The sequence below is a fragment of the Telmatherina bonti genome (assembly GCF_933228915.1).
Source record: "Telmatherina bonti genome assembly, chromosome: 24".
In the NCBI taxonomy this organism is placed as follows: Eukaryota; Metazoa; Chordata; class Actinopteri; order Atheriniformes; family Telmatherinidae; genus Telmatherina; species Telmatherina bonti.
The window spans coordinates 5,677,768-5,692,872 of NC_136633.1; the positions used below are offsets into that span (position 1 = coordinate 5,677,768).

At 38.5% G+C, this 15,105-nt stretch overlaps 1 protein-coding gene across 1 annotated transcript in view; it reads left to right on the top strand.

Moving 5' to 3' along the window:
- f2 (coagulation factor II (thrombin)) overlaps positions 1-14,818 on the top strand; it is a gene marked incomplete at both ends in the record, with an annotated part of 28,646 nt that extends 13,828 nt beyond the window's left edge. The window contains 3 exons of the mRNA XM_079263847.1: positions 219-397; positions 1,487-1,557; positions 14,666-14,818. Coding sequence (XP_079119973.1) covers positions 219-397; positions 1,487-1,557; positions 14,666-14,818 — 403 coding nt within the window. The remainder of the gene's footprint in view (positions 1-218; positions 398-1,486; positions 1,558-14,665) is intronic.
- Positions 14,819-15,105: the final 287 nt, after the last annotated feature.

Consider the following 15,105-nt stretch of genomic DNA (forward strand, 5'->3'; position numbering starts at 1 on the left):
ATTCTTCCTCCTGATTGCTGATGATAATAACTGTCAAATTCAGACATTATGTTGCGTGTGCTGAACTCCTGAACCAAAACATGAATTTAAAAGCCTTAATCCTGCCTCTGGTCGCTGTATTGAAGCTCTGTGGAGCCGCACTCAGGCGCTCACAAGCAGGGTTCAGGAAAACTAAAAGCTTCACATGCAGGTGAAAGTATGTTTGTTTTTACCGGCAGGCTGATGAGTGAAGGTTACAAGGGCAGGGTGACCGGCTGGGGCAACCTGAAGGAAACCTGGAACCCGGCAGCAAGAAATTTACCCACAGTCCTCCAGCAAATCCACCTACCAATAGTGGACCAGGACACCTGCCGCAAGTCCACATCAGTCAGGATAACAAACAACATGTTCTGTGCTGGTAACGATCCAGATTTTTTTATTTATCAATGGAGAATGTCTGTTGATCAAATGGTTTTTATATGATTTTAAATGAAATAACAAAAACTAAATCCTAACGTTTAACTAAACCCTATGTGCCTTACTTTCCAGACGATGTGTCCGCATGCATTTTGGGATTCAGATTTCCTCAGTAGCATCATAAAACTAACATTTATAGAAATAAGCCTAATAAAACTTTTCCCACAGCTGGACCAGCAGGTCAAAGTCTTCAATATCTTACGACTCAGCTGATGAATGAACTGGTTCAGAGATGTGTGTAAATATGTGCATGCTGCATCAGCACCACCATGAGGACCATATTTAAGAACTCAACAGTTTCTGGAAAAGAAAAAAAAATTATCTTTTTTTTTTTTGGCTTTTTATTTCTCACATGGTCATACAAAAGGTAAAACAAGACTTTACAGTACAAAAACAAAACAATACGGAGCACCATGCTCGAAAAGCAGCAGGAAAATTTCTTGTAATATCTGCCCCTTTTTAAAAAAAAAAAGATACATAACGCACCAATAAATGGTTATTGATTTTTTTAACAATACTCATGAAAAGAAAAAGAGGGAGAAAAAATCATTGTCATAGCATAGCATGCCATATTTCTTAAATTGTTCACTTTATATATAGATAATTTCCCACATTTTGACATTTTTATCAAATTTAATTTAGATATTTCCCATTTGTTTAATCTGAATGTTTATTGCCAATAATATAAGTTTTAAAGGTAGTTTGTGTAACTTTACTCTCTAAAATGAATCACCACAACCGCACAACATTTTACCAAATGCAATACATGTTTACCGCCGGCCAGAAAACTCCACTTCATCAGCTTTTCCTTCTGACTATTATACCATTTTAAATACTTTTTTTTTTTTTATACAAAGATGATCTTTATTTCACCATCAGTATCTACATCAGGGGATTAGGATTGAGACATAATCAGGGAGATAATATTTAAGAAAAAAAATTTTTCTTAAAATTTAAGAAAAAATAATAAACTCAAGCTCAATTTAAAAATGTGGAAGATGGACGTTGACTTTTCCCGTGTGTTTTGCAGGTTATAAACCAGACGACAGCCAGCGTGGGGACGCCTGTGAGGGAGACAGTGGAGGACCATTTGTGATGAAGGTGCAAAACGCGATTCTGGTTTGGTTGACTATTTTCACTTCACATTTAGAAAATGTGTGCAGGAACAGTTTACTTTATAAAGCCAGAAAAGACGAGAAAAAAAAAAAACAGCACAAAAAGGTAAATATGTTTACTTGAGGTGAGACTCATCTTCACTTTCTAGTCTGAAACAATAAATTCCAATTCCTGATGAGAATCATAGAATATAAGAGATAAGAGATCAAATCCTAGATAGTCCTCTTGTGGATGTCCACCACAGTTTTCTGTTAGAACTACTACTTCTACAGAACATCTGCTACTACTTCTACTAATCACATCTACTGCTTCTACTACTGAATCACAGCTACTGCTTCTACTGAATCACAGCTACTACTTCTACTGAATCACAGCTACTACTTCTACTGAATTACTGCTACTTCTACTGAATCACTGCTACTACTTCTACTGAATCACAGCTACTACTTCTACTGAATTACTGCTACTTCTACGGAATCACAGCTACTACTTCTACTGAATCACAGCTACTACTTCTACTGAATTACTGCTACTTCTTCTACTGAATCACAGCGACTACTTCTACTGAATCACAGCGACCACTTCTACTGAATTACTACTTCTTCTACTGAATCACTGCTACTACTTCTACTGAATCACAGCTACTGCTTCTATTGAATTACAGCTACTTCTACTGAATCACAGCTACTACTTCTACTGAATCACAGCTACTGCTCCTATTGAATTACAGCTACTTCTACTGAATCACAGCGACTTCTTCTACTGAATCACAGCTACTACTTCTACTGAATCACAGCTACTACTTCAACTGAATCACAGCTACTACTTCTACTGAATTACAGCTACTGCTTCTACTGAATCACAGCTACTACTTCTACTGAATTACTGCTACTTCATCTACTGAATCACAGCGACTACTTCTACTGAATCACAGCGACCACTTCTACTGAATTACTACTTCTTCTACTGAATCACTGCTACTACTTCTACTGAATCACAGCTACTGCTTCTATTGAATTACAGCTACTTCTACTGAATCACAGCTACTACTTCTACTGAATCACAGCTACTGCTCCTATTGAATTACAGCTACTTCTACTGAATCACAGCGACTTCTTCTACTGAATCACAGCTACTACTTCTACTGAATTACAGCTACTACTTCAACTGAATCACAGCTACTACTTCTACTGAATTACAGCTACTGCTTCTACTGAATTACAGCTACTACTTCTACTGAATTACTACTACTTCTACTGAATCACAGCTACTACTTCTACTGAATTACTGCTACTTCTTCTACTGAATCACAGCGACTACTTCTACTGAATCACAGCGACCACTTCTACTGAATTACTACTTCTTCTACTGAATCACTGCTACTACTTCTACTGAATCACAGCTACTGCTTCTACTGAATTACAGCTACTTCTACTGAATCACAGCTACTACTTCTACTGAATCACAGCTACTGCTCCTATTGAATTACAGCTACTTCTACTGAATCACAGCTACTACTTCTACTGAATCACAGCTACTACTTCAACTGAATCACAGCTACTACTTCTACTGAATTACAGCTACTGCTTCTACTGAATCACAGCTACTACTTCTACTGAATTACTGCTACTTCTTCTACTGAATCACAGCGACTACTTCTACTGAATCACAGCGACCACTTCTACTGAATTACTACTTCTTCTACTGAATCACAGCTACTACTTCTACTGAATCACAGCTACTACTTCAACTGAATCACAGCTACTACTTCTACTGAATTACAGCTACTGCTTCTACTGAATCACAGCTACTACTTCTACTGAATCACAGCTACTACTTCTACTGAATTACTACTACTTCTACTGAATCACAGCTACTACTTCAACTGAATCACAGCTACTACTTCTACTGAATTACAGCTACTTCTTCTACTGAATCACTGCTACTACTTCTACTGAATCACAGCTACTGCTTCTACTGAATTACAGCTACTTCTACTGAATCACAGCTACTACTTCTACTGAATCACATCTACTGCTCCTATTGAATTACAGCTACTTCTACTGAATCACAGCTACTACTTCTACTGAATCACAGCTACTACTTCAACTGAATCACAGCTACTACTTCTACTGAATTACAGCTACTGCTTCTACTGAATCACAGCTACTACTTCTACTGAATTACTGCTACTTCTTCTACTGAATCACAGCGACTACTTCTACTGAATCACAGCGACCACTTCTACTGAATTACTACTTCTTCTACTGAATCACAGCTACTACTTCTACTGAATCACAGCTACTGCTTCTATTGAATTACAGCTACTTCTACTGAATCACAGCTACTACTTCTACTGAATCACAGCTACTGCTCCTATTGAATTACAGCTACTTCTACTGAATCACAGCGACTTCTTCTACTGAATCACAGCTACTACTTCTACTGAATCACAGCTACTACTTCAACTGAATCACAGCTACTACTTCTACTGAATTACAGCTACTGCTTCTACTGAATCACAGCTACTACTTCTACTGAATTACTGCTACTTCATCTACTGAATCACAGCGACTACTTCTACTGAATCACAGCGACCACTTCTACTGAATTACTACTTCTTCTACTGAATCACTGCTACTACTTCTACTGAATCACAGCTACTGCTTCTATTGAATTACAGCTACTTCTACTGAATCACAGCTACTACTTCTACTGAATCACAGCTACTGCTCCTATTGAATTACAGCTACTTCTACTGAATCACAGCGACTTCTTCTACTGAATCACAGCTACTACTTCTACTGAATTACAGCTACTACTTCAACTGAATCACAGCTACTACTTCTACTGAATTACAGCTACTGCTTCTACTGAATTACAGCTACTACTTCTACTGAATTACTACTACTTCTACTGAATCACAGCTACTACTTCTACTGAATTACTGCTACTTCTTCTACTGAATCACAGCGACTACTTCTACTGAATCACAGCGACCACTTCTACTGAATTACTACTTCTTCTACTGAATCACTGCTACTACTTCTACTGAATCACAGCTACTGCTTCTACTGAATTACAGCTACTTCTACTGAATCACAGCTACTACTTCTACTGAATCACAGCTACTGCTCCTATTGAATTACAGCTACTTCTACTGAATCACAGCTACTACTTCTACTGAATCACAGCTACTACTTCAACTGAATCACAGCTACTACTTCTACTGAATTACAGCTACTGCTTCTACTGAATCACAGCTACTACTTCTACTGAATTACTGCTACTTCTTCTACTGAATCACAGCGACTACTTCTACTGAATCACAGCGACCACTTCTACTGAATTACTACTTCTTCTACTGAATCACAGCTACTACTTCTACTGAATCACAGCTACTACTTCAACTGAATCACAGCTACTACTTCTACTGAATTACAGCTACTGCTTCTACTGAATCACAGCTACTACTTCTACTGAATCACAGCTACTACTTCTACTGAATTACTACTACTTCTACTGAATCACAGCTACTACTTCAACTGAATCACAGCTACTACTTCTACTGAATTACAGCTACTGCTTCTACTGAATCACAGCTACTACTTCTACTGAATCACAGCTACTACTTCAACTGAATCACAGCTACTACTTCTACTGAATTACAGCTACTGCTTCTACTGAATCACAGCTACTACTTCTACTGAATCACAGCTACTACTTCAACTGAATCACAGCTACTAATTCTACTGAATTACAGCTACTGCTTCTACTGAATCACAGCTACTACTTCTACTGAATCACAGCTACTACTTCAACTAAATCACAGCTACTACTTCTACTGAATTACAGCTACTACTTCTACTGAATTACTACTACTTCTACTGAATCACAGCTACTACTTCTACTGAATTACTGCTACTTCTTCTACTGAATCACAGCGACTACTTCTACTGAATCACAGCGACCACTTCTACTGAATTACTACTTCTTCTACTGAATCACTGCTACTACTTCTACTGAATCACAGCTACTGCTTCTACTGAATTACAGCTACTTCTACTGAATCACAGCTACTACTTCTACTGAATCACAGCTACTGCTCCTATTGAATTACAGCTACTTCTACTGAATCACAGCTACTACTTCTACTGAATCACAGCTACTACTTCAACTGAATCACAGCTACTACTTCTACTGAATTACAGCTACTGCTTCTACTGAATCACAGCTACTACTTCTACTGAATTACTGCTACTTCTTCTACTGAATCACAGCGACTACTTCTACTGAATCACAGCGACCACTTCTACTGAATTACTACTTCTTCTACTGAATCACAGCTACTACTTCTACTGAATCACAGCTACTACTTCAACTGAATCACAGCTACTACTTCTACTGAATTACAGCTACTGCTTCTACTGAATCACAGCTACTACTTCTACTGAATCACAGCTACTACTTCTACTGAATTACTACTACTTCTACTGAATCACAGCTACTACTTCTACTGAATTACTGCTACTTCTTCTACTGAATTACTACTACTTCTACTGAATCACAGCTACTACTTCTACTGAATCACAGCGACCACTTCTACTGAATTACTACTTCTTCTACTGAATCACTGCTACTACTTCTACTGAATCACAGCTACTGCTTCTACTGAATTACAGCTACTTCTACTGAATCACAGCTACTACTTCTACTGAATCACAGCTACTGCTCCTATTGAATTACAGCTACTTCTACTGAATCACAGCTACTACTTCTACTGAATCACAGCTACTACTTCAACTGAATCACAGCTACTACTTCTACTGAATCACTGCTACTGCTTCTACTGAATCACAGCTACTACTTCTACTGAATTACTGCTACTTCTTCTAATGAATCACAGCGACTACTTCTACTGAATCACAGCGACCACTTCTACTGAATTACTACTTCTTCTACTGAATCACTGCTACTACTTCTACTGAATCACAGCTACTGCTTCTACTGAATTACAGCTACTTCTACTGAATCACAGCTACTACTTCTACTGAATCACAGCTACTGCTCCTATTGAATTACAGCTACTTCTACTGAATCACAGCTACTACTTCTACTGAATCACAGCTACTACTTCAACTGAATCACAGCTACTACTTCTACTGAATTACAGCTACTGCTTCTACTGAATCACAGCTACTACTTCTACTGAATTACTGCTACTTCTTCTACTGAATCACAGCGACTACTTCTACTGAATCACAGCGACCACTTCTACTGAATTACTACTTCTTCTACTGAATCACAGCTACTACTTCTACTGAATCACAGCTACTACTTCAACTGAATCACAGCTACTACTTCTACTGAATTACAGCTACTGCTTCTACTGAATCACAGCTACTACTTCTACTGAATCACAGCTACTACTTCTACTGAATTACTACTACTTCTACTGAATCACAGCTACTACTTCTACTGAATTACTGCTACTTCTTCTACTGAATTACTACTACTTCTACTGAATCACAGCTACTACTTCTACTGAATCACAGCGACCACTTCTACTGAATTACTACTTCTTCTACTGAATCACTGCTACTACTTCTACTGAATCACAGCTACTGCTTCTACTGAATTACAGCTACTTCTACTGAATCACAGCTACTACTTCTACTGAATCACAGCTACTGCTCCTATTGAATTACAGCTACTTCTACTGAATCACAGCTACTACTTCTACTGAATCACAGCTACTACTTCAACTGAATCACAGCTACAACTTCTACTGAATCACTGCTACTGCTTCTACTGAATCACAGCTACTACTTCTACTGAATTACTGCTACTTCTTCTACTGAATCACAGCGACTACTTCTACTGAATCACAGCGACCACTTCTACTGAATTACTACTTCTTCTACTGAATCACTGCTACTACTTCTACTGAATCACAGCTACTGCTCCTATTGAATTACAGCTACTTCTACTGAATCACAGCGACTTCTTCTACTGAATCACAGCTACTACTTCTACTGAATCACAGCTACTACTTCAACTGAATCACAGCTCCTACTTCTACTGAATTACAGCTACTGCTTCTACTGAATCACAGCTACTACTTCTACTGAATTACAGCTACTGCTTCTACTGAATCACAGCTACTACTTCTACTGAATCACAGCTACTACTTCAACTAAATCACAGCTACTACTTCTACTGAATTACAGCTACTACTTCTACTGAATTACTACTACTTCTACTGAATCACAGCTACTACTTCTACTGAATTACTGCTACTTCTTCTACTGAATCACAGCGACTACTTCTACTGAATCACAGCGACCACTTCTACTGAATTACTACTTCTTCTACTGAATCACTGCTACTACTTCTACTGAATCACAGCTACTGCTTCTACTGAATTACAGCTACTTCTACTGAATCACAGCTACTACTTCTACTGAATCACAGCTACTGCTCCTATTGAATTACAGCTACTTCTACTGAATCACAGCTACTACTTCTACTGAATCACAGCTACTACTTCAACTGAATCACAGCTACTACTTCTACTGAATTACAGCTACTGCTTCTACTGAATCACAGCGACTACTTCTACTGAATTACTGCTACTTCTTCTACTGAATCACAGCGACTACTTCTACTGAATCACAGCGACCACTTCTACTGAATTACTACTTCTTCTACTGAATCACAGCTACTACTTCTACTGAATCACAGCTACTACTTCAACTGAATCACAGCTACTACTTCTACTGAATTACAGCTACTGCTTCTACTGAATCACAGCTACTACTTCTACTGAATCACAGCTACTACTTCTACTGAATTACTACTACTTCTACTGAATCACAGCTACTACTTCTACTGAATTACTGCTACTTCTTCTACTGAATTACTACTACTTCTACTGAATCACAGCTACTACTTCTACTGAATCACAGCGACCACTTCTACTGAAGTACTACTTCTTCTACTGAATCACTGCTACTACTTCTACTGAATCACAGCTACTGCTTCTACTGAATTACAGCTACTTCTACTGAATCACAGCTACTACTTCTACTGAATCACAGCTACTGCTCCTATTGAATTACAGCTACTTCTACTGAATCACAGCTACTACTTCTACTGAATCACAGCTACTACTTCAACTGAATCACAGCTACTACTTCTACTGAATCACTGCTACTGCTTCTACTGAATCACAGCTACTACTTCTACTGAATTACTGCTACTTCTAATGAATCACAGCGACTACTTCTACTGAATCACAGCGACCACTTCTACTGAATTACTACTTCTTCTACTGAATCACTGCTACTACTTCTACTGAATCACAGCTACTGCTTCTACTGAATTACAGCTACTTCTACTGAATCACAGCTACTACTTCTACTGAATCACAGCTACTGCTCCTATTGAATTACAGCTACTTCTACTGAATCACAGCTACTACTTCTACTGAATCACAGCTACTACTTCAACTGAATCACAGCTACTACTTCTACTGAATTACAGCTACTGCTTCTACTGAATCACAGCTACTACTTCTACTGAATTACTGCTACTTCTTCTACTGAATCACAGCGACTACTTCTACTGAATCACAGCGACCACTTCTACTGAATTACTACTTCTTCTACTGAATCACTGCTACTACTTCTACTGAATCACAGCTACTGCTTCTACTGAATTACAGCTACTTCTACTGAATCACAGCTACTACTTCTACTGAATCACAGCTACTGCTCCTATTGAATTACAGCTACTTCTACTGAATCACAGCTACTACTTCTACTGAATCACAGCTACTACTTCAACTGAATCACAGCTACTACTTCTACTGAATTACAGCTACTGCTTCTACTGAATCACAGCTACTACTTCTACTGAATTACTGCTACTTCTTCTACTGAATCACAGCGACTACTTCTACTGAATCACAGCGACCACTTCTACTGAATTACTACTTCTTCTACTGAATCACAGCTACTACTTCTACTGAATCACAGCTACTACTTCTACTGAATTACTACTACTTCTACTGAATCACAGCTACTACTTCTACTGAATTACTGCTACTTCTTCTACTGAATTACTACTACTTCTACTGAATCACAGCTACTACTTCTACTGAATCACAGCGACCACTTCTACTGAATTACTACTTCTTCTACTGAATCACTGCTACTACTTCTACTGAATCACAGCTACTGCTTCTACTGAATTACAGCTACTTCTACTGAATCACAGCTACTACTTCTACTGAATCACAGCTACTGCTCCTATTGAATTACAGCTACTTCTACTGAATCACAGCTACTACTTCTACTGAATCACAGCTACTACTTCAACTGAATCACAGCTACAACTTCTACTGAATCACTGCTACTGCTTCTACTGAATCACAGCTACTACTTCTACTGAATTACTGCTACTTCTTCTACTGAATCACAGCTACTACTTCTACTGAATCACAGCGACCACTTCTACTGAATTACTACTTCTTCTACTGAATCACTGCTACTACTTCTACTGAATCACAGCTACTGCTCCTATTGAATTACAGCTACTTCTACTGAATCACAGCGACTTCTTCTACTGAATCACAGCTACTGCTTCTACTGAATCACAGCTACTACTTCTACTGAATCACAGCTACTACTTCAACTAAATCACAGCTACTACTTCAACTGAATCACAGCTACTACTTCTACTGAATTACAGCTACTGCTTCTACTGAATTACAGCTACTGCTTCTACTGCATCACAGCTACTACTTCTACTGAATTACTGCTACTTCTTCTACTGAATCACAGCGACTACTTCTACTGAATCACAGCGACCACTTCTACTGAATTACTACATCTTCTACTGAATCACAGCTACTACTTCTACTGAATCACAGCTACTACTTCAACTGAATCACAGCTACTACTTCTACTGAATTACAGCTACTGCTTCTACTGAATCACAGCTACTACTTCTACTGAATTACTGCTACTTCTTCTACTGAATCACAGCGACTACTTCTACTGAATCACAGCGACCACTTCTACTGAATTACTACTTCTTCTACTGAATCACAGCTACTACTTCTACTGAATCACAGCTACTACTTCAACTGAATCACAGCTACTACTTCTACTGAATTACAGCTACTACTTCTACTGAATCACAGCTACTACTTCTACTGAATCACAGCTACTACTTCAACTGAATCACAGCTACTACTTCTACTGAATTACAGCTACTACTTCTACTGAATTACTGCTACTTCTTCTACTGAATTACTACTACTTCTACTGAATCACAGCTACTACTTCTACTGAATCACAGCGACCACTTCTACTGAATTACTACTTCTTCTACTGAATCACTGCTACTACTTCTACTGAATCACAGCTACTGCTTCTACTGAATTACAGCTACTTCTACTGAATCACAGCTACTACTTCTACTGAATCACAGCTACTGCTCCTATTGAATTACAGCTACTTCTACTGAATCACAGCTACTACTTCTACTGAATCACAGCTACTACTTCAACTGAATCACAGCTACAACTTCTACTGAATCACTGCTACTGCTTCTACTGAATCACAGCTACTACTTCTACTGAATTACTGCTACTTCTTCTACTGAATCACAGCGACTACTTCTACTGAATCACAGCGACCACTTCTACTGAATTACTACTTCTTCTACTGAATCACTGCTACTACTTCTACTGAATCACAGCTACTGCTCCTATTGAATTACAGCTACTTCTACTGAATCACAGCGACTTCTTCTACTGAATCACAGCTACTACTTCTACTGAATCACAGCTACTACTTCAACTGAATCACAGCTCCTACTTCTACTGAATTACAGCTACTGCTTCTACTGAATCACAGCTACTACTTCTACTGAATCACAGCTACTACTTCAACTAAATCACAGCTACTACTTCTACTGAATTACAGCTACTACTTCTACTGAATTACTACTACTTCTACTGAATCACAGCTACTACTTCTACTGAATTACTGCTACTACTTCTACTGAATTACTGCTACTTCTTCTACTGAATCACAGCGACTACTTCTACTGAATCACAGCGACCACTTCTACTGAATTACTACTTCTTCTACTGAATCACTGCTACTACTTCTACTGAATCACAGCTACTGCTTCTATTGAATTACAGCTACTTCTACTGAATCACAGCGACTTCTTCTACTGAATCACAGCTACTACTTCTACTGAATCACAGCTACTACTTCAACTGAATCACAGCTACTACTTCTACTGAATTACAGCTACTGCTTCTACTGAATTACAGCTACTGCTTCTACTGAATCACAGCTACTACTTCTACTGAATTACTGCTACTTCTTCTACTGAATCACAGCGACTACTTCTACTGAATCACAGCGACCACTTCTACTGAATTACTACATCTTCTACTGAATCACAGCTACTACTTCTACTGAATCACAGCTACTACTTCAACTGAATCACAGCTACTACTTCTACTGAATTACAGCTACTGCTTCTACTGAATCACAGCTACTACTTCTACTGAATTACTGCTACTTCTTCTACTGAATCACAGCGACTACTTCTACTGAATCACAGCGACCACTTCTACTGAATTACTACTTCTTCTACTGAATCACAGCTACTACTTCTACTGAATCACAGCTACTACTTCAACTGAATCACAGCTACTACTTCTACTGAATTACAGCTACTGCTTCTACTGAATCACAGCTACTACTTCTACTGAATCACAGCTACTACTTCAACTGAATCACAGCTACTACTTCTACTGAATTACAGCTACTGCTTCTACTGAATCACAGCTACTACTTCTACTGAATCACAGCTACTACTTCAACTAAATCACAGCTACTACTTCTACTGAATTACAGCTACTACTTCTACTGAATTACTACTACTTCTTCTACTGAATCACAGCGACTACTTCTACTGAATCACAGCGACCACTTCTACTGAATTACTACTTCTTCTACTGAATCACTGCTACTGCTTCTACTGAATCACAGCTACTGCTTCTATTGAATTACAGCTACTTCTACTGAATCACAGCTACTACTTTTACTGAATCACAGCTACTGCTCCTATTGAATTACAGCTACTTCTACTGAATCACAGCGACTTCTTTTCCTCAATCACAGCTACTACTTCTACTGAATCACAGCTACTACTTCAACTGAATCACAGCTACTACTTCTACTGAATTACAGCTACTGCTTCTACTGAATCACAGCTACTACTTCTACTGAATTACTGCTACTTCTTCTCCTGAATCACAGCGACTACTTCTACTGAATCACAGCGACCACTTCTACTGAATTACTACTTCTTCTACTGAATCACTGCTACTACTTCTACGGAATCACAGCTACTGCTTCTATTGAATTACAGCTACTTCTACTGAATCACAGCTACTACTTCTACTGAATCACAGCTACTGCTCCTATTGAATTACAGCTACTTCTACTGAATCACAGCGACTTCTTCTACTGAATTACTGCTACTTCTTCTACTGAATCACAGCGACTACTTCTACTGAATCACAGCGACCACTTCTACTGAATTACTACTTCTTCTACTGAATCACTGCTACTACTTCTACTGAATCACAGCTACTGCTTCTATTGAATTACAGCTACATCTACTGAATCACAGTGACTTCTTCTACTGAATCACAGCTACTACTTCTACTGAATCACAGCTACTACTTCAACTGAATCACAGCTACTACTTCTACTGAATTACAGCTACTGCTTCTACTGAATCACAGCTACTACTTCTACTGAATCACAGCTATTACTTTAACTAAATCACAGCTACTACTTCTACTGAATTACAGCTACTACTTCTACTGAATTACTACTACTTCTACTGAATTACTACTTCTTCTACTGAGTCACTGCTACTACTTCTACTGAAACACAGCTACTACTTCTACTGAATTACTACTACTTCTACTGAATTACTACTTCTTCTACTGAGTCACTGCTACTACTTCTACTGAATCACAGCTACTACTTATACTGAATTACAGCTACTACTTCCACTGAATTACAGCTACTTCTTCTACTGAATTAAAGCTACTGCTTCTACTGAATCACAGCTACTACTTTTATTGAATCACAGCTACTGCTTTTACTGAATTACAGCTACTGCTTCTACTGAATCACAGCTACTACTTCTATTGAATCACAGCTACTGCTTTTACTGAATCACAGCTACTACTTTTATTGAATTACAGCTACTACTTCTACTGAATTACTACTACTTCTACTGAATCACAGCTACTACTTCAACTGAATCACAGCTACTACTTCTACTGAATTACAGCTACTGCTTCTACTGAATCACAGCTACTACTTTTATTGAATTACAGCTTCTACTTCTACTGAATTACTGCTACTTCTACTGAATTACTACTTCTTCTACTGAGTCACTGCTACTACTTCTACTGAATCACAGCTACTACTTCTATTGAATCACAGCTACTGCTTCTACTGAATCACAGCTACTACTGCTACTGAATCACTGCTACTAGCAGTATACCTTATTCTGCCCTCTTCTGGTTATCCACACAGCCATGTTTATTCTAGTTTAGAGCAGTTATTGGAAATGTTGTTTTACAGCTTTTTCTGAGTTAGTGGATGGAAACCTGTATGTTCAGCGCACAGGAGAAGACTTTAAGAGATGGTGCTGCAAGTGTTTATGTTAATAGTTGTACATGAAACAATTCATGCATTTAAAAAACACTCAGTAGCATTTTGTGACTCTTATGTTTGATTTTACAGTTTTATTGTCAACTTCAGATTGTTTTAAAAACCAGATGAACCTTTAGCTATGAAAAATATCGCCATTGGTCTTTCGAACAATCAGCAGTCCGATTTTATAGAAATAGAAAACGGGACTCATTTTTCACTCAGTTGCTAGTTTTAAGGCTTTAGCTGAAAATGATGCTAGTTTATTAGCTTTTAGGCAGGAAGGAGCGAACACATGCTCATCATCCCTCTGGTTTCCTCTGCAGTATCCAGCTGAGAATCGCTGGTACCAGATCGGCATTGTGTCGTGGGGCGAAGGCTGCGACCGGGATGGAAAGTACGGCTTCTACACCCACCTCTTCAGAATGGGCAGGTGGATGAGGAAAATCATCGAAAACGTGGGAGGAGATGACGACTAGACATAACACACACATAACACACAGACATCATCACTTCCTGTCCTCCCTGTTCAGCAAGATGCTGCTAATAAAGTTTATTCCACCACGCTGGCCTCGGCTCTGATTAAAGCCTCTGTTTAACGACGTGTGAAGGAGCAGACAGACAGGGGTTTGCAGACTTTATTACATGTAAATCAGATTCAACACAATAATTTGTTTGAAAGCAAACAATCATCCGTCAACCAGTTGCATCAGTCCAGACAGAGGAGACATAACATGAGTCCAAACAGAAAAGACTTTAACATCAG